The 24,609-nt window shown below is 42.0% G+C and overlaps 3 protein-coding genes across 4 annotated transcripts; all 3 read right to left on the reverse strand.

The window, feature by feature from the left end:
- Nucleotides 1-6: 6 nt before the first annotated feature.
- LOC135623313 (probable metal-nicotianamine transporter YSL8) lies at nt 7-3,832 on the reverse strand. Its single transcript, XM_065126134.1, has 6 exons — nt 2,616-3,832; nt 2,329-2,492; nt 2,146-2,243; nt 1,912-2,046; nt 1,607-1,796; nt 7-1,527 (listed from the first exon to the last, which is right to left on the reverse strand). The coding sequence occupies exons 1-6, from the start codon at nt 3,115-3,117 to the stop codon at nt 421-423; spliced, it is 2,196 nt and encodes a 731-aa protein (XP_064982206.1). The 5' UTR covers nt 3,118-3,832; the 3' UTR covers nt 7-420.
- A 1,509-nt stretch (nt 3,833-5,341) lies between these two features.
- LOC135638497 (UDP-glycosyltransferase 73D1-like) lies at nt 5,342-6,835 on the reverse strand. Its single transcript, XM_065151618.1, has one exon. The coding sequence runs from the start codon at nt 6,833-6,835 to the stop codon at nt 5,342-5,344; it is 1,494 nt and encodes a 497-aa protein (XP_065007690.1).
- A 200-nt stretch (nt 6,836-7,035) lies between these two features.
- On the reverse strand, nt 7,036-13,707 carry LOC135583509 (calcium-dependent lipid-binding protein-like). 2 transcript variants are annotated; one of them, XM_065126146.1, is made up of 9 exons: nt 12,636-13,707; nt 11,490-11,731; nt 10,541-10,559; nt 9,148-9,353; nt 8,705-8,814; nt 8,507-8,605; nt 7,687-8,137; nt 7,512-7,610; nt 7,036-7,290 (listed from the first exon to the last, which is right to left on the reverse strand). In XM_065126146.1, exons 1-8 carry the CDS (start codon nt 13,439-13,441, stop codon nt 7,522-7,524), a joined length of 2,022 nt encoding a protein of 673 aa, XP_064982218.1. In that variant the 5' UTR covers nt 13,442-13,707; the 3' UTR covers nt 7,036-7,290; nt 7,512-7,521. The 2 variants fall into 2 exon arrangements, with proteins under 2 accessions (XP_064982218.1, XP_064982227.1); XM_065126155.1 differs by having other exon boundaries at nt 7,499-7,610.
- Between the last annotated feature and the right edge of the window lie 10,902 nt (nt 13,708-24,609).

Consider the following 24,609-nt stretch of genomic DNA (forward strand, 5'->3'; position numbering starts at 1 on the left):
TCAAAATAAATGAAAATAAAAAATATTAATAAAGAGGAAAAAAAAGATATTTACATCCACATCGACAAATATAATTAATAATACAAAATAATATTTCCAGGGATTTAATTCGGTGTCGTGGAGCGGTCTCGTCGTACGTGGCTTTGCGTGGGCGTGACACGTTTCAATTTGGCTCGTCGTAGATGAATGGAGCGACTCGTCCATCGATTTGGCGCGACTTATGGGTGTCGAAGACGTTTCATGGGATTCTTGAACCTATCGGAATCTTTGCCACGGCATAAAAATCCTTAACGCCATATGTGGATAGATGATACTTGATACACAGGGGTGGACAGGATACACCGTTTCATAGGGATAACTGCACTGTTAATGCTCCACCAGTAATTCCCTGAAACGATGGTTATTTTGGACACCATGAGCTCATCCACTCAAGAAGGCGTCTACCTTGTCGTTGTCAGCACGGGACAGGAACTTCATGCATATGGGTGGCTGCACCTTCGCTAAGGACAGCAGAGACGCCGGCAGCGACCATATCCCGTCGCCGCATATCAACCCCGATGCCACGGCCGGCGCGAACACTGTGGCGTGCCGCTTGTCCGCCCTCTCCCACAAGTAGAGTATCAAGCTCCCCACGCACATGTCGATGGTGAAGTAGGACCCCAGGTAGAACGGTATGGCCATGCCCATGGCGCTCGGGATGTAGTTGTAGATCTTCCAGTTCTTGTATTTGGCCACCTCCTTCAGCCCGTTGATGGCGAATGACACGAAGAAGAAGACGGCGCAGAAGTTCAAGCAGTACTTGGGGAGCGCCGAGAGGCCCTCCACGCCAAGGATCGCGATCCCTCGATAGACCTTGGCGTACGGCGCCGGGTACCCAGACGTTTCGCTCCCCAGGTCGAAGGCTGAGTAGAAGATCCAGAAAACACTGGGGGCGATCACGCATCCCATGGCCGTCCCGATTACTTGGCTCACGAACATGGACCTAGGCGACGAGAGGGTAAGATAGCCGGTCTTCAGATCCTGCATCAGATCCGATGCGGTCGACACGATGCTCATCATGACGCCGCACGAAGCTAAGCCAGCGAGCACGCCGCCGTTGTTCATCCCAATCCACGCGCCGAAAATGAAGATGGCGAGCTTGCCGTAGCTGGAGGCGAGAGACCAGTCGGTGAGCCCGCAACCGTAGGAATTGCAGAAGGCAAGGACCGGCGCGATGATGTAGGCGACAATGATGTGATAGAACTTGAGCTGGGGGAAGATGAAGGGAACCGTGATGACTGAGATGACGGCAAAGAGGACGTAGCCCGCGATGGCAACCGTGGTAGGGATCTGATCCTTGAGGAAGACATTGCTGCGGCGGCGGTCGTCGAAGCTAAGGCAGGGCCCAACAAGGGCAGCAGCGTCGGCGAAGGGTGTGGCGGCGTCCTTGCGCTGGCGCTTGTTGTACATGTCGTAGGAGCTGCGGAAGAACACGACTAGAAAGTGGAACAGCCCGTCACCCAGTATCATAGCAATGGATATGAACACCTGTTACAGACGTATAGTAGGATCCATCACGACAGATTGTGAATCTTAAGCAAAAGCGAAGGAGAACATTGATGCAAACCTTGTAACCATTGATTCCATGAAGACTGCTTTCAGGGAGCGATGCATCATACCACACTCCCTGCTTGCTTCTTATATAAGGCCACAGAATGCCCCAAGAGATGATAGACCCGAGGAACAGCGAGATGTTGATTATGTAAGGGCAGATCATCCCAACGCCCACATAAGTGGCAGAGAAGTCGAAGTAAAACCTGCAAGCCAATTTTGAGCTCCCAATCATCCATGCATAGCTCGTGAGGTATAGAAAAGCAATGAAACCAAAAGTGAGAAAGACTTGTATATTGAACAGAAAAATCATTATACTACCTGTTCTCATAAGCTTGGAGCCCAAATGTGGGGAAAGATACGAACCCACAGCCATCACTAGCAGTGTAAAACCATTGGAACATGGCCCAAATGAAGCTAGCTCCGAAGGTTTTGAACAAAAGAGACACTTGCTTTCTGAAGTCAACGATTGATCAGGAACATAGTTCTTCAGCAAGTCATATTACGTTTGGTGCGATAAGAACTAGTAATATATATGCTATATGTATATTTTACCTGGCAAGCAAGGCTCCCTGAGGGGTGTGAAAGCTGTTGATCAAGTGAGCAGTAGCCGTGCCGCTTGGATATGTTAGCTTATATGCGATGATCATGATCTGAGAGACAAAAGATGTAACATTTGAGCTCATTAATAACTTGGATAGAGCATATTACAAAGTGAACGAATGGCAAGCAGCTCACCCTCCGCAGTGGTACAACCGAGAACAAGCCGACAAAGCTGACCGCCAGAAGGAAACAAATCAGCCAACCTAGAGATGGTTCTTTCATGTTAACACCGGTGTCTGCCTCACCAAATTGATCTGCAACTTTCTTGCTCATGCCAAGTATATAGCTTCCGAAGCCACCTGATGCCAGCGTACATAAATGCTTCTTTATGCGCTCGCTCACACATGTACCAAACTCGTATGCATGTTCGAGAGGGTAAGGAAGAAATGAAGGAACGAGCAAACCGGATTGCTGTCACCCACCACTGAAGGCGATGCCGGAGCAAGCGACGACGCATGTCTGGATAACGGTGTTCTCCTGGCGGGTGAAGGGCTGGTTGAGGAGACCGGTCTTCTCCAGGAGCGTGGTCCAGGTCTTGACCATGAAGAAGCCGAGCAGGCCCGCGGAGACGTTGAGGGAGGGGATGATACCCGCGGTGAGGTTGAGCTTCATGACGATGAAGCTGAGGAAGAAGCCGAGGATGGCGCTGACGGCCAGCGAGCGTAAGGTGAGCTGTTGGGTCCATGGAGGCACCTCCTGGCAGTCAAACATCCGCTCCACCGACTGCTCGTCGTCCCCATGCTCCCTCTCCCCTTCTCCGGCTGCGGTCATATTCTCCCTCGCCGAGAGGGTGGGGAAGCGAGAGAAGGGGCAAGACCGGGCCTTCGCCTTACGGAAATGAAACGGAAGAAACAGGGGAAGAAAGATCGATGAAAGGGAGAGGAGGAGAACGACTATTATATGAAGGGCAGGGGGAGAGGCCATGATTAACCATGGCGTGAGATGGCCAACGGTTGTTGCTTATTATGTATGGCGGAGGATGGAGGAACGCTGTACCACCCACCAATTATAGCTTGGGGTATTGCCTTCCAACATGCATATGCTAATCTCATCGTCCATTGAACTCATGTCAGACCCAATGGCTTGTGGGTCTCTTCATCTGTTCTTTCGAACAGAAATTAATTGCAAGGAAATTGAGCTGGTCAAATCAAGTGACAGGTGAGATTAAAAGGCACATCAATAATTCATGTCTTCAATATTGTTTTGTGTCCTCTTCATCGATGACTCACGATACTCAAAGAAACAACTGTTGGAACATATAATCCAGTCGATTCGATCATGGCATGCAGTCGATTCACCTGAACTCACACTGTAACTCAAAACACAACGGAAAAGGATGAAGAGAAGATGGGAATGGCAGTGAAAACGCAGAAACCCTTCATCGAACCTTACGAAGACAATAACTGGGAAAGATGTGTCATGTTTTCCAAGGACTTTCTTGAACTGTCAACAGAGTCCACCTTCCTCCTCAGACACACAGGATTACAGATAGTTCACAGTTCAAGAAAGCCTGTGGAGAACATGCCGGCGATCTTTGATTATCATCTGCCCTCGCACTACTCTGCACATACGAGTGTCAACTCCAAGAACGCAGTCACGAGAGGCAGTGGAAGAGGGAGGAGGAAGAAGATAGGGAAGGGGGAAGAGGTGTGTGTGGGTGAGAGGCGAAGCAGGCCCACGTCCGGTTTATATAGGTGGCAAGAAGATAATAACCGGAGAACCGGGTCGGCTCAGTAACTGAACGGGAAACCCCACGTGCGGGGCCGCTGATTCGGTACGAGCGCGTCTCGATTCGTCGTGCGACGCGTGTCCTTTAGTGGTCGTACGTGTCGGTTCCCGAGGTGGTGGGTCGTTAGTGGGCGGGGAGTGGCGCGGGCGTGCCGGCTCGCCCAGCTGTCTCTTGATCATCGCAGCCGTTGCTACTGTAACGGACGGTGGTGATGGGCGGACGCATGTGGTGTCCGGTCCATTCGCCGGGTTGGGCGCCGACCGGTTTCCGTGAGTCAATCGGTTTTGTGTCCCTTTTTTAAATGCGTGTGATTGGGGTTGGCTAAACCTAAAAATTTTAGGTGGCATGATGACCCAAACACCACCAACTTATGGGTTGATGTCACTTAAATCCTCTATTGTAGCGTGTGTTTTTTTTTAAAAAAAATGAGATTATTCTCTTTTTTTTTTATAATGATAAAACCGAGATCGATGAGGACGATGATGAGGATGCACTAGTAAGAACGATGAGAAAGATATATATACGGTATGTGATATAGTATATTCTAGCATCTACTTTATGGACATGTCGATTGCCACGACGAACTTGGCACGACGTTCCAAAGCCAACGTGGTGTACCGAGCCAACTCGACATCCTGGATCTAAATGAGACAGTCGCTTGCCATCCACACCATTAGCACACTGCACAAACACCACTCGAGGCTGTACAAAGTGGCATAGCCCCATCTTGAGCTACTTCAAAGGTGTAGAGCAGTATTAAATGAGGCAAGGCTGAACAAATCAGAATATACCTGTATCCCAATATACAAGCTGACCACCTATGGCAATGGCGACCTTTAAACATATGTGTATGGAGATACCGATGATCATTAATAGCTACATACGTTAACACACGACAACAGGTATAAAAACCACCCTCCAAAATAGTGTTTGAGGTCGGATCTCATACACACTCCAACTCTCTCATCTCCAACTCTTGCTAACTCAAGCATGTCAAGTCAAGAATCCTCCTCTTCGATTTCGACCTATGTGCAGGCACTCTACGAACAACTAAAGAAGTGATCTTCAACCTCCATCTGTGAGAATGAGGCCTACACCCCCTCAACAAGACCTCGGGTTAACATGCTCCAGCTCAAAGATCATACTGGTGATCTTGTACACTCGAGACAGGTCAAGCCGTGCTGACACCTCGATCACGACATAAAGGAGTAAAATAACATATAAGCAAGATTTTATGAATAATTTTTACATAACTAAAACAAAACATCAAGAATCTATTATCGATAATCTAATATTGACGAATGATTCAAACTCAACAAGTTGACAATTATAAGATTTTTTATCAAATTAATTCTTGATGGTATCAACTAAACAGTTTCAATAGCGCAAAAGCATTATCGTGAGTTACGACAAGACTCATCAAGAACACAAATCCATGGCATGCTCACCAAGTTGCTCTGCTACGTATTGGATCAACCGTTCCATGTTCAGGTGAGAAGATCCAGCATCCTCCATGGCCCTCATTGCTTTCTCCTTCAGAGCTTTCGCTCTCTTCCGCCTCTCCTCGCCCTGTTCTCCTTTATCCATTAATATCTCCACAGCCTTCGCCAGTTCTCCTTTCGTCACCACCACTACATCTTCCTCCACTAGTTTTCCCCACTCGGTCGGCTTCTCGACGCCGAGAGAGACTCCGATCGCCAAGACCTCTACGATCAGCTTCTCGTTAAGGAACTGCTCCGCGAAAAGGGGCCATGTTATCATTGGAACTCCGGCGCAGACCCCTTCGAGCGTCGAGTTCCACCCGCAGTGCGTCACGAACCCGCCGACCGCTGGGTGGGACAGGATCCTCACCTGCGGTGCCCATCCCTTGATCAACAGGCACTTGGAGTTCCCCTCGACTCTCTCCGACATCCACGTCTGCGTCTCCTCTGTCCATGTCCTCCCCACCTTGATCACCCATACAAAAGGCCTGCCCGAGGCGAGCAAGCCCGAGCCCAGCTCCATCAGCTGCGACGGCGCAAAGCTGCCCATGCTGCCGAAGCTCACGTAGATAACTGATTCCGGCGACCAAGAGTCGAGCCAACGCGAGCATTGCGCCTCGTCGACCGAGGCCTTGTCTTCCCTTCGGGCAATGTCTTGCCTCCCTTGGTTGCAGACCAGCGAAACCGGCCCGATGTTCCACACCTTCTTCCCTGTCGCCTTTGCCAGACGCTCACCATATCCAACCTCCAACTCGTCGAAACTGTTGACGACGATGCCGTCCGACGACGATTCGGCATCCCTGATCTCCCTGAACATCTCCGCGAAGCGATGTGCTCTCTCGATGTGCCTCGGCAGCTGACACCTTTTGATCTCCACACGATGCGGCAAGCCCGGCAGCACAAAAGGCTCCGTCGCTGAAGGAACGAGCTCGTGGGTCTTGTACAGGTGCAGGTTCTCGACGCTGAGGAGGGAGAAGCAGCTGTAGCCTCGGAAGACGAGGCAGGGAACTCCGAACTCGAGAGCGACATCGTCGGCCCAAGCATGGTGCGTGCCCGTGATCACGCAGCTCGGAGCAGGACGGCAGCCGCGGAGATGATCTGTAAGGGAATGCTTCAGGAGTTTGCCAGCATTGAAGAAGTTGATCATCAAGTCGCTGGAAGGGATGGCGTCGACGCTCTCGCAGCCCTCCGGCAGGCCTGCTTCGACGGCCGGGAAACGGAGGGAGACGAAGCAGACCGGGAGGCCGGAATCAGCGACGCGATCGATGGTCGGACCGATGCGAGACGCGTTGGCAGGGGTGGTGACGACGGTGACGGTCGTGCCATGCTCGGCGAGCAAACAGGCGATGTCGATCATGGGGAGCATGTGGCCCGGGGCGAGCCATGGGATGAGAACGAAGTGGAGGCGGTCGGTGTTAGATGTGGTCCCCATGACTTGAGCTCGAGAGGAGGAAGAAGAAGAGAGATGGGAGTGATCGCCTCCTTTGTTGACTACCATGTATGATCCTCGAATGGAAGAACGATTCTTTAAGACACTATTCAAAGCATGAAGGATAACTTTTCTTGCATGCCAAACAAGAAGCAGATAAGGCAGAAAGCTCAGAAACTTACAAAGCGATTACATCAAGAACATAAAGAACAATCTAGTCAAGCTCTTGAATTTTGCCAGTTAGAAGATTGTCAATATACAAGTATAATGGGGTGAAAGTGTAGGTGCACACAATAAGAGAGCATCATCAGCATCAAGAGCAAAAGAATTTTAAGGTAAATGGCCGTGGAAGCACTTCTCTAGTAAGAATTTACATTATAAAAAGGAAAAAAAAAATCAATCAAAATGTGTATAGTTCAGTTTTCACTCCGTCTTCCAATGGAGATGTATATTGAAGCCTGCAAGTAGAAGACTGTTAAGTCATTCAACTTAAAGAACGGTGAATAATGGTCATCATAACAATTAACTAAAGTGCATTTAGTGTACAAGAATACTATTTAACAGAAACAGCTTTTATACGCGCTCTACCGATGCATGTAAAGGAATGCAGTGATGCAGCAGATATAAAACAGTGGAAGAATATTGCATAGAATTATTAAAAATTACTTGCCACAGGTACCTCAATGATGCTAAGGATTGAAAAAATTTGAACCCCCCACATTAATAGCAATCAGCACTGCAATACTCGTTACCGCAGCTAGCCATACTAGTGTTGACTCTGCACAAAAAGAATTTCTAGTTGGAATAATGATAGTTTGAAGTTCACAAACTAGAATTTGGAGAGGAAGGAGTACCTTTGAAGCCACCTGAAGCACTATCAGCGTCAAGAGCTGAAATCTCCGCAGCACGACCACGTGTTCTTGATACCGGAGATTCTGGATAAGCAGACTGCCCAGAAACTTTGGAAGTTGCTGTTTCTGAAGACACTATACCTCGAAATTCCTCACTGACGAGCAAGGCTGCTAGGACATCCATAAAGGACTCTGTTTCTCCTCCACTAAGATAACCACTAAAACTCTGTTCATATAATTCATCTGCCTGTTCATACTCTGAGCTCTCATCATCTGATGCATCAGTATCTATAAGCTCCTTTTCTATCGCATCTTCTTCATCCTCAACATAAGCTTTATACGTGAGACGTAGCAACAATTCCCCGGATAATTGCTTCCTGAGCAAATTCCAACCACCTCGCAAAGCTAAAATTTTGTCCGTTGGTACTGTATCTTGTAGCGAACTAAGCTCAATCTAGTTGTCAATGAACATCACAGTTGTTAGACAAAATAGATAAGTATACTAAGAGAACAACAATTAACTACAGGAACTTGAAAAAAAGTTACAAAAAATCTAAATTCAGATGACTCTAAAATACCAGTAGACTAAGCATGCTCGCTTGAATAAAATATATGCCTACAATAAGCATAACATGACTCATGATGTATTTCTTGCTAATTGACAGAAACTAACATTAAATAGTTAAAATACAAATAACCTACCAAAATCTTAAGAAATACTCAGTATAAAAAGCATGCCTAGATAATTAGAATATAATCTTATCCTTGTTGAAATATGGACAATTTGCTATTCATCATACAGATAAGTTATTAAGGACTTTACCTCCCCTGTGCCAATAGTGATATCTGTGAAACCAAAAGAGTCCTTTACTTGGATATACAATTTTTGCTTTCTAGGATTTGCAACAAGAAGATGAAAATCCTGTTGACATGCCAATATATCCATCACTTGTATTCATAATGACAGCACATTATGTTCCATTAATGCAAAAAGTCAGTGAGAAGGATAACCATGACTCACCTGATTCCAAATTGGCTCACCGGGAGGCCCAATTACTGTTGTCTGGCTATTTTTCTTACTTTGAATTACTTGATCACCGAGACTTAAAACAACATATGGATCTGTCTTCCCTGTCCATGCATAACATATTTTCAATTCACATAAGATTAATAACATTTAAATCATGAAAAAATCTTAGATAAAATATGATCATAACAAAATATTGAGAAACTTCAGGCAAGACATATATATATATATATATATATATATATATATATATATATATATATATATATGTGTGTGTGTGTGTGTGCATATATATATATATATATATATATATATATATATAATAGCCAATATAAATGTAATTTTAAATTTTTTATTTATAACCAAGTTCAAATTTTCAACTTTCTCAATATAATGAAGATTATTAGAAGCAAATTAAGAGGTAAAAAGCTAAATACCAAATATAGCATAAGCAAGTTTACGAGCATCGACTAAGGTCACTGACAGCTCCCCTACACAATCTTTATTTCCTTCCTGAATTTCTTCTGTTTTAACATTGACTGGAACAGGACCAAGTGCTTTCCCCTTCTGGAAGTCGAGAACAATCTTTTTAGGGCGCACAAAAAGGCGAGGCAGATCTTCAGTAAGAAGCTTTGTCAGGAACCTAGTCAGAAGCCACGTTTTAATACTTGGAGGCATTATATTTGCAACGAGTACAAGCAGAATCAAACAAATATATAACTAATAAATTATCCTGAAAGAAGAGTCCAATCTGATGTACTTCTTTTTGCTAGTACAAATCTGAATGCACATTAAACAACACAAGGTGTAGGCACTGGGGAAAAGAAAACAATATGCACTATACAAAACTACCTTGGGTGCACATTAAACAGCATAAGGTGTCAATAATGAGGAAAGAAACAATATGCACAGGATGAAAGACACAAAACTGAAGAACAAAAAACGGAGGTATAGTAACTAATTCATCATAATGAATTTTCATTCTGCAGATATTCATCATAATTCAGTATGCTTCACAGTCAATCTTGTGCAAGGTTTTAAATAACTCAAATCTAAGGAGCTTTACTATGGTAATTGGGCAAGACTAAGTATGGAGAGGCCATAATCCATATATTAAATATTATTAGTGCAATTCAAATAAGGGGTACTCTAGTTTTAATATCTTGAATAAGTGCAAAGCTACAGAATACTCTTGAGGATTACTGCTGCATTTGCTAGGAGACGAGATCAAACTTTTTGAAGGAGTAATTGCCCTTAATTTGCGAACTATGAGACATAAACATCCCTAGATACTGGTTATTCTCCATGCAGAAGTCCTCATCAGCTAATTGCATGAAATGAGCTATAAATCTAGGACAGGTTTTCTCCCAGCTTTGTCCACAGAAAGAATTTTGACTTCAGATATAAAACGAAGAAAAAAAAGATAAAATCTAGCACAAGCCTGGTACAACAGTGAATATAACTAAGAAGTCATCCTTGAACAGACTAAATCCTAAACAAGGCTTACCAGTTCAAGATGCAAGAGTACAGATATCCTGAAACAACCACTCTATCCTTATATTAAATTCCTGAAAGTTGTTTCCAAAAAAATAATAACATAAAAACCTCTTCGAATTTTACATAATATAATAATATTATATTAAAAACAACTAATTTTGACGGTGAACAGTTTACTTGGAACAGGATTCTAAGATGCCTACTGGTGCATGATGTTCACAGAAATAGCAATACTTGCCATGAAATGCATCCCTAAAATGAAAGGAAGAGCAAATTCACATATATTGGCATTCAAATATTACACGAATATTAATGAAGGATGAATATACTTACAGAGAGAGAACAGGAATCGCTGGATGCAATGATTGGTGAACACATGCAAAAGACATTTGAGTCAAAATTAGCAAAGCAGATATAATTTTCTAAATATTGATATAACTTTGATGTAGGTGACAACTAAATTTAGATTGACGTGTAAAACAACATGAAAAGTTAAGAAGGTACAGTAATTTTTTTAATTAAGAGCACATGAAGAGGTTTTGAAACGAAGCACTTTTACTCCAAGACAGCATAAAAAATGGTTTGACATGCCAATCTAACTACAGAACAAGAATAATTAGTCAGACAAACTACACATGAATGAAGTTGTAGGATCAGAAATACCATGTCACTAATCCTGATCTCAAGGTTACTGATCAGGGAAGAAAGTTATGTCCCAATTAAAAGAATGATTATTTTAGAAGATCATCTTCCAAATGTACATAAATTACATCCAATGCTTAAACAAAAGAAAGGATCTCCGGATACTAGATAAGAACAAATCTAAAGAATTATATGAAAAGGCACAGTACTTCAGAGCAAAGCAAGTTCTGAAGAGAATAATCTTGCAGAATCCGTGACAACAAATTTGAAGGACCGAAGGGGCCATACTAGAAAGCATTTTCAGATAATAGATCCTGTAGTAATTTCAGAGTTCCATTACCGAGTTCAAGATAATTGATTCAAACCAGTCAAAAACCTTAACCTTTCTTAAATGTCAAGTCTCTGGCATTGCTTACAGGCAAAGATAAGATAAACATGTCAGTCATGCAAGCATAAAGTTTTAATCTATAACCTGATTCTACTCCATGCATAAGGATAAAAAACTGAAGACATAATAGATCTTGCAGTCAAATTCCGTATTTTATATATTTCAGAGGTGGATAATTAAACCAAAAACGTAAACTAGCAGCTGATCAAACCAAAAATACAAGCATATATGGAAAAGAAAAGCAGAACACACCCATAAGATTGAACAAACGGAATGGGGAGAGCTCAAACTTAATCTTGGGAAGGGAAACAAAAGCCCATGATACAGCTCCTATCCAAGGTTCAGTTGGTATCAACCGTAACTTAACCCAAAGCTCTCCATCAATATCAAAATCACGAATGCCAACAGGTACGACAATGGGAATGATCCCAAACTTCAAGGACAGCAACAACAACATCCTAGCACCACCTGTATAACGAAGTCCAATCTGATACCTGAGATTGAAAAGTGTATATATTCTCAGATAAAAGTATAAAACAATGTTCTTTTTTGAGATACTGCTACACAAAATACAAAATAAGGATATTACATAACATTCAACAATAATATTGTGGCATAACTTAGAACATGATGAACTTCAAAAATTGACTCTTAAGAAACTGGTAAAATGATACAGACCACACCGAGCTGTGTGGTAAGACAGCATGATAGATGCATACATAAAATAATGGCAAGAGCCAGTCAAACCATAGTAACCATTCCCCATTATGATCAATGCTAGATCAAAGAGATCTGATTCTAGACAACAATTATAACTTCGGGGAAAATCAACTGCATGTAATCAATTACTATAAAGAAGATGTGCAAGATATCAGAAAATGTTTGTTAGTGTTGGAATAAAGAGTTAAAATATATTACAATACTTTGTGAAGCCATAGCCATGTTGGGCAGGAGAACAAGTTGTTAGTTTCATGTGGATGGGCACATATACCTATCACATGTATTAAATGTCAAACTTTTAATAAATAATAGCTAATGAAGTTTACACTGACCATATTTATGTTTCATGATCCGAACATTTACCACAATGCAATATTCAGAAATTCATTCCTCATGCCAAAACAAAGTAATAGTTAACTAGAAACAAGGAAATTAATAAATTCATATAAGAAAACAAGCCACCATCACTTTCACTTGATACTGTTTTCATGTCCCAAAATTGACAAACCAGTCCCTTCACATAAAATCTCTACTTCCATCCATGTCTACCATACATCAAAGTTATTTAAATTAAGCTACAGAATAAAAACTATATACTATTCATGAGTTAGTTAAATCAAATCCAGTAACTAAAACAACAAGAATAACCTTTTCTAAAGATAACAAGGAAAAGCTTACTGCAAGTCATTAACACGACGGGATGTTCTCCTCTCAACATTCCTGACAGATAGTGGTTCATCACCAAGTGAGAACTGCTTAATTTCAACTCTTTGCACATAACTAGGCTTCTTAAGATTATCTATTACTGGCTGTAACAACCCAATAATCCAATTCTCAATGCCAGACCTATAAACTTTCCATAACTTTCCTAAAACCATGTTCACCCATTCGACAGACTCTTTCCGCTGAAGGTCCTTCTCAAAGAAAATAGAGAAGCTAGTCGGCACCTGAGGCCATGTGCCATTCTTAACATCACGTTGCGACTTGTTCTTCTTCCTCGATGTCCAAACCTTGTCGAAGGCGACCCCGATGAAGAAAAAGAACACGAAGAAGCCGATGATGTTCCTATTAATCGGCGGAGAAGGTATGGGATGAATCACCCCCAGCTGCGTCCTCAGCTTATCAACCAAAGGATCTTCTTGGTAGCTAGTGAATCTAGACGCCAATTGCACCGTCCGAGACGCCGATTCCTCGCCTACCAACTCGTCCGCTAGCTGCCCTGAGACCAATATCTTCTGAGCCTTGACGCTTCCCTTCGCGGAGCTCAAGAAATCAGCGTTCAAGCTAGGCCTATTGTTTCCGACCGGGGGCATGGACGCGCCACACCTCCATCTCCTCGCCCGAATCTCATCCGAAAGAATTCTAAGAAACAATCTTTTACGCCGACCTCTGCCTGCATCTCCTACCTTACAAGGGCACCCGAGCCTAGCTCCGCAACAAACCTGCGGAAGAACCAATCCCAGCGAATCCCGCGGCGCCAACATTCCAAGGACCACCCACGCCGGACGCAACCCGATGAGAGGCAGCGCGACTCACATCAGAGGCAGAGCTAGACATAGATCCCAGCAACCAAATCGCCAGCGCGAACCATCCAGAGCGCGAAGCCGCACAAGAATCGAGGTGAAGAGCTCGAAGCCGGGAAGAGATTGGTTGATGGGGATGAGGAGGTCGGCAAGGGGCGAGGGAGACGGCCACGGGGGATTGGCGATGGCAAGGACGCATATCGCAAATGTGGGGCCGACGGGGTAAAGGAAATCTCCGGGAAGGGCTTGTGGCCAACGGGTGGATTTTATTTGGGGACCGATTTGGACTTTAGCGTGGGTTGATAGATGAGTGGGTCAATTTAAGGATGCGGACTCCGGAAAGGTCGGTTATGAAGCACGCGGCCGCACCCATCAACGCGAGACACGTTTAACGCACACGTGTGAAAGAAACCCAGCATGTCAAAAAAGAACAATGCGGATCGGAATTTAGGGGGAATTTTCGAAACAAAAACTTAATTTTAAGAATTTTTTCAGATAGCTCAAATTCTTGAATAACGTTTTAACATTATATCACTATCGGCCATCATCTTCTCTTGGTTGCCACAACCTCGAATAATTTTCTATCACTTGCGGTATAGGTCGGATCGTGCATAAAGATGACCAATGTCACTCTTTTCGAATCCTAGTAAATGCCTCTCCTCCTCTTTGTCTCACTACTAATAGCCTTTACACGAGGAAGGAGATGACGACGATCCTCGTGCGAGGGTTACATGTGAGGTGTGCAAGGGCAAGGCCGATGAGATTAGCGAAGCTGATGACAACCCTAATGCCCCTTCCTTCCTCGTGCGAGGATTGTAGGCGATGTGTTTGATCTGAGAAAATGGTAGAGAAAGTAATTACTAAGGCTCGACAAAGGTGCAAGGGCGATGGTGAAAGCAACAAAGATGACAATGCCAAGAAGAGGAAGCGACGATGTAGAACGAAGATAAAGGTAAAACAATCTTTTCATGGGACTAAAGGTGCTCTATAAGAAATTTTTAAAATTATAGATTTTTTTTAAATTCACTATTGAGTTTAATGCTTGTATTTGTTGTTGATATGTGGTCGGTAGTATCGAATAAACTATTATTTACTGTTGGCAAATGGACTTTTATATATATATATATATATATATATATATATAGTTGAATCTCGTATTTTGATGATGAAACCAATTGATAAGTGTTTATGCTTTGATTTGTGTTTTTAGTGACGCAGGATGTTTCGATCAGGATGAGACAATTAAAGTAGGAAGAATCATGTTGGCCGGTGGAACATGTCAGAAGATTGGACGTCGAACCGGAGGATCGGTCGACGTATCGACAGAAGGCTTCGGGCCATGGATTCGGGCATCAGGCCAAGAAGAGCATATATTGCGCTAAGGATGTCGGAGTTACGGAGTCAATTGGCCGATTGGGCAATAGGCTGCAAGAGAGGACGATGCGCCGAAGAATCGGACGAAGCGTCGATGGACCAATGACATGCCAGACAATATGATTCATGCTTAGTATTAATTGTTCATATCAAAGTATATTTTTACATGTGCAGGATTAACTACGATAGCAAGGCATAAAGCAAAATGGAGTCCCAGAATCAAAAATACGATTTCATTTGGAGTTCAAGAGTTCGAGAGTTCGTCGGAAGTCCGGACGTTCTGTCACGGACAAACTTCTAAATAGGATATTTGATGTAATGCTTATGTATATCTGTGTCTTTTGGTATGTTCATACTTTGCACAGCATGTAGAGGGACGACCGAAGGCTTAATAGTCCCATTTTAGTTGGGTTTGGTGGTCGCTTTAGGCTTGTAAATAAAGGTTGTATCATGTGGACACTTGTGAGAGATTTTCGGTCTATAGTGAACCATTTTGACCCTTTGTTGTATAACTGTTTAGAACTTGTAAAGTATGTTTGTAATTTGCATTGTCTATAAAGTGTTTTCAGAAATACTTGTGGATCTCGAGTGAGGAGTTTTCTCTAACCCGTTTTCTCTTTTATGGGTCCTAAGGGACCATGGGAGGCTTCGGGGAGGCTGACCCTTACGGATGGACATGTAAGGGTACCGCACGACTTAGGCAAAACTAGTTAAGTCCGTGACAGATAGTATCAGAGCGGGATAAGCACTCATAGAAACACTTGGCATGTAAACGTGGGGGACCTAGCGGGGTTGCGTTGAGGGTAGTCAGCACACGCGCGACCGTTGGGGGAAAATGAGCATGGAGATGTAGGGAAAAGGAGTCGCTCGGAGGAGCAGGCATCTGAGATTGACATTAAGAGGAATGACCAACCCTTCGCGCAAGAGGCACCACAAGAACAAGCAAGCTTGGAAGAATATGGAACGCACAAAGGTTGAGATGGCTAAGTTCGAGCTACGGCTTGACGTTGACAACTATACTTGATGGTGCTCAAGGCAAGCGAGGAGCTTAGTAAAGGATGAGACCATGCAAGGTGGAATGAGTTGCCCAGCTACCGAAAGAGTTGTGCAAAGCTCAGAGAGGTAAGGGGAATTGCTAACTCGAATAATTTAGTACTCATGTATGGGCTTATATGTGGACAATGGAATGTTCGCGGCCATCCCAAGGCGATCGAAACTCGGTGCCATGGAGCATTGAAAATTTCTCTTCGGAATGTGAAGGATATGTCCGTAGGAGGCTGAAGTGTGTAGCGAGTTCAGCATATTGCTAGGCCTTAAGTAGTGCAATGGGGGCTGTATTGATGTAGAGTCACAATCTAGCAAGTGCGTTCACAAGAGGCAGAACAATGCACAGTTTGTTCAGCAAATTGGAGTAGTCCAAGGGGATGGTAGTCTCCGAAACAAAGAGAGATGCTGCTTCAACGAGACAGTTATCTAGGAGGGATAGATCCTGATTTCTCTAGAGGGAGAATCATGTGCAACAGACCACACATGTTGAGGAAGAGTACCTCAACAAACAACAACTCCACGAAGCTCAATGGACCGAGCGAGCGGCGAGGAGTCATCGCATGATCTTGCTTGAGAGAATGCATTGGTAGATGCATTGTGAGATCAAGTGGGAGAGCGACCCAAAACAACACAAATGAAGACACACTTGGAGTCGATATGGAGATCCGACTTAAGGGAGGGCTGACCCGTGGAATGGTGGGCGCAAGGGCCACCATCAACTTAATGCAAAAACGAGGAGCGGAGCAACTTGGGTGTAACTTGACGAAGTACTCAAGCCGCATGAAGGGAGCCACCATAGAAGATGGAATATGGAGCGGAGGCACAGTGCTTTCCTTGGACAGAGGTCAAGGACATGAACTCTTGCAGAGGCAAGAGCAGGATCATGTTGTTCCATGGGTTCTTCATTCTGATGAAGCGGACTCATCTTGTATGGTGCCAAAGACGAAGGGAGCTTTTGGGCATATGCACCTTATCTTGGAAAAGCATTTGATGGAGGAACTAAGGCGACTCAACTTGCGGAGGCGAAGTTGGGTTCAAAAGGCCTTAGCACAGGGCAAGAGGACGCGAAGATGGGTACTCTTCAAGAATATGCCACAGTGTTGCTATTCAAGTTGCCATGAAGGAAGCGGTGCGTAGCGGAGATTGTGCTGGTAGGGGCAGAGGCCTAGGATCCAGACAACGGTGCACCATTTTCAGCGAAGTCGGTGGACTTCGGGAGCTACTAGGCGACGAACTATCCTAGAGTGGTGCTTCATCTAGGTGTTACCCAAGACCAGGTGGATGAAGGTCGATTGCCAAAGGAACGAACAAAATCAAAGGTGGAAGAGACCCTGCGATGTATTGACAGAGGCCACACATGGAGGGATCACAATTTGAGTTCATCCCACAAGGATCAGAATGCAATGGAGATGTCACCAAGAGGCGACATGGTGCATCGGATCATGGTAGAACAATTCGTGGCAATGCGATACATACGATATAGTCCCGTGAGGGACTAGATCATACGGAGGGATGATCGAGAGCTACTGGAAGCTCCACTTTGGTGAACAACACGATAACAAGAAGGGCTATGTATTCAAGAATTGAAGGCCATGGTATCGCAGAGGCGGGTCTTCCGTGTATGCATCGAATCTTGCATCAGATGAAAGCCTTGGTTATAATTATATGGGGGCTATGTTCTACCGAGGGAAAAGTTCGAATACAAGTACTAGTGAGTCCCATAGGAGGGACTTGATCATGCAGAGATATGATCGAAGCAGCTGGAGAGTTAGACTACTCCAGAGCCCATATTCGCTTAAGGGAGCCCGGCAAGTTAGAGGACAAGGTCGAGTAAACGAACGTTGCTACTAAGGAAGCTAAGGAGAACAGAATCGGTGCAAATCCTACAACATGATGGCAGAGGCCATGCATGGGAGTTGCAGTCTGTCTTTCCATCGACCAAAGGGAGCTGCTTGGAGAATATAAAGGTGTTGAAGCAAGGGGTCGAAAGGGATAAGGAAGCGACGACGAGTCCAGAGTGACTTAGCTACCCAAAATCAAGCATCAGTTAGAATGGAGGTGGACTCGGAAGAGTGTCACAGAGACATATTTACTGATCGTGAAGAAAAGGGATGCAGATACGAGGCGACGAATAGTAGAGCCATGGGCATAACAGCGCCATGGTACTGTAGAGGTGGGACTTCCGTGAAAGTCATTGATCCCTTGCTCTCATGGAGGAAGAGCGCTTAGTTGTGAAAGGGGCTGAGGAGGTGGAGTATGCAGAGGCAATCTCTAAGTACTAAGATAAGGCTAAAGGGTATAGGCCAAGGAACTTCGTAAGACCGGTGTTAACGAGCTTCTCATTAAGATAGCCGAAAGTGAAGGACTTCGGGTCATGCAAGAGTGCATGACCAAGGAACAAAGTAGGCAATACGCGGTGTTGTACCTTTACTACTTAGTGGAGTAGGCGGCCAGGTTGATGGATAAGATAGTATAATCCCAAAGGTGACCAAAACTATTAGAGACTTACTCCAAGTTGGGGTGAAAACTTCTTGCATTCCAGAAGTTCGATTGCATTGAGTGTTGAATCTCGTATTTTGATGATGAAACCACTTGATATGTGTTTATAATTTAAACTGCATTTTGAGTGATGCAGGTCTACTTGATCAGGATTAGATAGTTAACGCATGAGGAATTGACGTTGCGCCGGAGGAGATCACATCAAGATATTGGACGGCAGAAGGCTTCGGACGTCGGGCATCGGGCCAAGGAGAGCGAAATTGCGCCAAGGATATCGGGGTTGCGGAGGTCAACCGTCGATTAGGCAACAGGCCGCAAGAGAGGATGATGCGCCGAAGAATCGGACGAAGCGCCAACCAATGACGTGCCAGGCAACAGAATGTCAATTCGCTTTGTAATAATTATCTAGATCGGAGTAGAGTTTTGGCTTGTGTGAGTAGGATTAACTACGATAACGATGAAGACATAAAGCAAAACAAAGTGCCGGAGTCAAGCGCAAAGGATTCGATGGGAGTTCGAGAGTTCGACGGAAGTCCGAAAGTTCGTCGGGAATGCTGCTGGAACTAGCCGAGAATGAGTAGGGAGCTTGCCGAAGGGTTTTTCGGAAGCTCGCCGGAAGGTTCATGGGAAATTCGCGAAGCTCGCCGAGAAAGATCGGAGCTTGCCGAAGAAGCTCGTCGGAACTCGCCAAGATCAAATCATGAAGTCTAGGAGCTTGCTGGGAGTCCGCAGAATGGTTTCCAAGAGTTTATCGAAAGTTCGCCGGAAGCTCGCCGGAAGAAGTCTTGACTTACGAACTTTGTAATAGCTTAGAAAATGTCTTTAAATTTGTAGTTAGCACGTTACTTAGGGTTAGGATTAGGTGTTAATCCTATAAACCAAGTAGGGGCCAATTGGGCTCTAGTTCGGACTGGTTTGGGCCAAGTTTGGAGCCCAACCAGTGAGCTGAAATAGTGTAGGCGGTGGCACCGCCCAGCACCCGAGAGCCAGGCGGTAGCACCGCTTGGCTGGGCGGTGGCACCGCCAGTACACTATCAGTGTCAGACACTAACAGGCGGTGGCACCGCCACTGACAAGCGGTGGCACTGCCAGCATCGGGAACCAAAGAGAATTCAAATTTTGGAGCCCAAATTTGAATCCTCTTGAGGCCTATAAATACCCCTCAATTCTCAGCTGAGATTACAACTTGTTAAGAAGCAATTGATTGAGAGAAAGGTCTTAGAAAAGTCTTAGCAAGTCTTGTTTTCAATTTGCTAGAGTGTTCACCTCCTTCTTTCTTGCTGAAAATTTGTAAGAGTATGAACCGCTTGTAAAAAGTTGTAAGAGAGGTATTTACCCTTCCCCTTCAAGAGATTTGCTAGTGGAAGGTGAGAGCCTCATCGAAGAGGGCCTCGCAAGTGGATGTAGGTCATTTGACCGAACCACTTTAAAATCGGCGTGATCTCTGGTTTGCATTTCATTATTGCTATTTACATTACTGCAAACCTTCTTACGTGCTTTATTTCCTCATTACCTTTGCTGTATATCTTTACGAACACACGTTCAAGTTAAGCTTTTCAAGTTTGATTATTATTGTATCAAAAGATTTGTCGAAACGAAAATTTTAATCTACTGCACTGATTCACCCCCCCCCCCTCTTAGTGTCGCTCCTATCCTAACAATTAGTATCAGAGCCCAGTATTTCTCATTTCGGATTTACACCTGAGAGAAATGGCTCTTCATAGCTTTCGAGAGGGCTTATCGGTTGTTCGTCCACCGTTGTTTAATGGATTGGACTACACTTATTGGAAAACTCGAATGAGAGTTTTCTTGATTTCTATGAATTTGGATTTATGGAATATCGTTGAAAACGATTTTCAGCTTCCCTCTAAACCGATGAATGAATGGTCAGATTTGGAGAAGAAGTATTTTTCTTTAAACGCAAAGGCTATGAATGTCTTATATTGTGCACTTGACAAAAATGAATTTAATCACGTTTCGATGTGTGACTCGGCTTTTGATATTTGGAGAACTCTTGAAATCACACACGAAGGCACTTCTAGAGTTAAAGATTCAAAAATTAATATTTTATTACATAATTTTGAGCTTTTTCGAATGCAACCAAGCGAGACTATAGGCGACATGTACACCCGTTTCACGGATGTCGTCAATAATCTAAGAGCTCTTGGCAAATATTTTTCGGATTTTGAACTCGTAAACAAGATTTTGCGTTCTCTTTCTAAGAAGTGGGATTCAAAAGTAACTGCAATACAAGAAGCTAAAAACCTAAACAACTTACCACTTAAAGAACTAATTGGTTCGTTGATGACATATGAAATGGTGCACAATGCACATGATGAACATGATGAACAAAATCACCTTCCAAAGAACAGGAAGGATTTGGAACCCCGGACAAATGAATATCACTTGAGCGATGACTCAAGTAATGAGGACAATGATGAACTTGAACTTCTAACACTATATCTTAATAAGTTTATTAAATAAAAATCTAAAATAAATAATGAACTTGAATGGAGGAAGAGACCAAAGAAGAGGAAGGCAACCAAGGATGAATCAAGAACTTCCAAAGGTAAAACGACGAATTGGGCTTTGACGGGCTTTGACTACAAGGTAAGTAACTCAACTCTCTTGAATTATTTTGAAATTACTTAAAGCCCTTCATGAGTGCTTAATTTAGATAGTAGGAATAGGAAATAAAAATTTGTTTTTCAAAAATTATATCATGTTTTTCTTTGTAGCATCTTTGAAAAATTAAAAATTTGATCATGAAAAGTATATTGCAAAGGTTTCATGCATGTTATGTTTTGAAATGTTGAATGATGCAATATTAGGGATGATAATATGATATGTGATAATGCTTAGGATTAATCCATACATATGTATGTTGATGATTTTATGTCATGCATGAGTTTTTGAAGTAAATGTTGATTTGAACCTCTCATTTTAGATTAATATGTTTTTGGTCTAATCATTTTTATGATGAATTAAAATGATATTCTCATGACATATTAAGATGACATAGTGCATGTACATCTATGTATGAATTTTTTGATAGTCTTTTGATGATAGACATGATATCATGATGTGTTTGGTCTTAACGGCTTCATGATGAAACTTATGTTTTGATTTTAAATGATGATACTTGTTTTTACAAAAAGACTTGAATACCCTCACATAAAATCAATTGTATGAAATGGAAATAATTTTCTATCCTATTGAGATTAATGAATTTATTTTACCAATCTTGTGAATCTCATGAAAATAAACATGATGAATATTTTGAAAATAAATGAGTGTATCATGCATTTGGTCTTAATGATTTCTCTTTAACATACTTTTTGAAATCATACTTGATAATGAATATCAAGATATTAAAAGGATGTTATCATGGAATTATGCTTGATGATTTATTTTTTACCTTTTCGTCTTAAATGTTGACACTTGTTTTATTAAAGGTAAATGTATGCTTATAAGAAGCAAATCAAATGAATAGAAATTTATAAAAACAAAATGTGATCCTCTATCTTATCATTTGTTTTTTAATAAATCTATGCTTGTCATGTATGAATTTATTGAATGTGACTTTAAGGATGATTTCAGATTTTACAAATACTTGATTCATACTTATGACATGAGATACATTTTAAATATGAATCATGTTCAATGCTTCAATCATGTTACATCTCCTTGATTCATTTTGTTCTCCTATATTTATTTACTAAAGAGGAAAATTTTCCGAATGAATGAAATGATACAAATGAATCACTTATCGATATATCTTTTTGAAATATCCTTTTAATATGATGTTGATATTTTGAGATACCTATTGGAATTCATGACATGAGATAATTGAATCCTTGACTTACTCTTTATATGGCTTGAAAATAGATGTTTAAAATCTTGCTTGATGAGTTGTCTTATAAGATTTTGCCTTTACGTGTTGAACTTTCATGCTTATATTGATTTGGCATATAAAGACTAAGGCATACTTAGATGAAAAAGAATCACTTAAAAAATGCTTTTCCCATCTGATCGAGATTAATGATTTCATGATATTTTGTGAAACTCAAAATTGATTTTGATGACTTGATTATGAGTTTCAAGTTACTGATTTGATTTGAATAAGTTTTATTTAAATCATAATCTTGATCTTGCAAAATTAGAATCACAAATAATATTTTTTGGTATTCATGAATTGATACTCACAATATGAAAGTATTGGTATTCATGACTTGAATTTGATTGAAACATTCCATGCTTAAATTAATCATTCTCCTATGTTTCAAAAATTCTTTAAAAGCCTTATGAGATGACTGAAAATTAATTTACTTTATGATGAATCACGAATCATGACTTGATCTATGATATTGATATATTTTAATCATGATCCTTGGTTGTATAATTCTTTTGCTCTATTAAAAGGATTTATTGAATGAATCATGTCCTTCTTGAATTTTCTTAATATCATGACATGATTTTGTAAGTTGGCTTGTATAATGATTAAAATCTTTTGGCCATTGATTTCTCCCTTCTTTTCGGTAATGACAAAGGGGGAGAAATATATGAATTGATACTATGAGTGTCATATTTGAATGATAAATATATGAATTAATGCTATAAGTGCCATATTTGAATTTGAATTATGTTAAGATATCAAAAGAAGCTTGCATCGAAATATATGGTAAATTGATAATCGAAATGCTATGATTGCCATATGCCATGTTTGCATCATATTAAGATATCAAGAACTTGCATCGTAATTTTACTTGTTGATATCTTGTCATGTGATGAAATGCTACGATTTGTTGCTAAAATGATGCATGCAATACTTATGCTTTTTTATGTGATGTATTACATATGATATGAATCATGATTAATATTGCCTTAATTTGAATTCAAGGTTTATCTCAATTATGAAATTTTTAAATAAGAATGATTACTCACCTTTGTCATGATTTAGAAATTGACATAAAGAGTCTTCCCTTCTTTAAAAAGGGTCTTCTCTTCTTTTTGACAATGACTAAGGGGGAGATAGCTAGCTTGCACAATTCAAGAAGAAAGTAAAAATTGCACTTCTCAAAAGAGAAGAAATTGCTATTTTGAACATCACCGAGAATTGCTAGCTTGAAACATCAAGAAAATGCAAAAATATGCTATCGTGCCTATCTCAAGAAAAGCAAATATGCCAACTTGCATATATTTGAATTTGCTAGCTTATAAAACTTGCATATTTCAAGAAGCAAGAGTTGCTTTCTTGAACATCTCTAAATTGTTAGCTTGCAAGTTCTAAAATGTTATAAAATTGCTAGATTGCATGATGATAAAAATTTAATATTATGTTTTTCATGCAATGAGTTGAACCCATATAACAAACACTTGATTGTGGTACTTCTCCTTTTTGTTGATGACAAAGGGGGAGAAGTATATTGATGACATGACATGTGATGCATAAGTTTATGCATATGTTCATGATGATGTGTTGCAAGTATTCATGATGAATATTGCAATGACTTGAATTCAGTTTGAATTCAATGTTCTATCAATATGGCATATTGATAGGGGGAGTTTGTTTAACTCCGGGAGTTAAGGTTAACTCCGTCATCAAGTGGTTGTGGGGAGATTGTTGAATCCATTTTTTAAACCACGTGACGCCACCTCAGCCACCAACCATCTCCCGTCGCTTGTCCTCTCCGATAACGGAACCAAAAGAGAACGAAGACGCCACCCACGAGACTAAAACCAATCTCTCCCTAATATAATACACATACATTACATTAACCGTATCATATCACACGCAAAAGCGAGACAGAGAAAGAGAGAGAGAGAGAGAGGCACTGATAAATTACAGATCCCTAAGCGGATATCTTAAAAGGGAATGTTCACGAGTACGAACAAAAACCTCAGCTTAGTTGTATTAGTTAATTAAACCCCCTTAGCTCTTCTCCTTTCGAATTCTAATGCTAAAGTGCCCTTCCTTCCCCGCTGATTCCTGTGTTCATCATGAACGTGGTGGTGTTGCACTGTTGCTTCCTTCGCGTGCAGTACTGGAATCTTCTTCCCCCCTGTCCGTGTCCTCGTCTCCTCCCTCCCTCTCTCTCCCTAAAGAAACGATGCTACGCAGCTCCACCAAACAACGCATGTGTATGATGTTGATGGACCTGCAACAGCAAAACAAAAGTCGCCGTCCACCCACTCTTTGCTGTGTGTCT

This window comes from Musa acuminata, chromosome BXJ1-3 (genome assembly GCF_036884655.1).
Source record: "Musa acuminata AAA Group cultivar baxijiao chromosome BXJ1-3, Cavendish_Baxijiao_AAA, whole genome shotgun sequence".
NCBI lineage: Eukaryota > Viridiplantae > Streptophyta > Magnoliopsida > Zingiberales > Musaceae > Musa > Musa acuminata.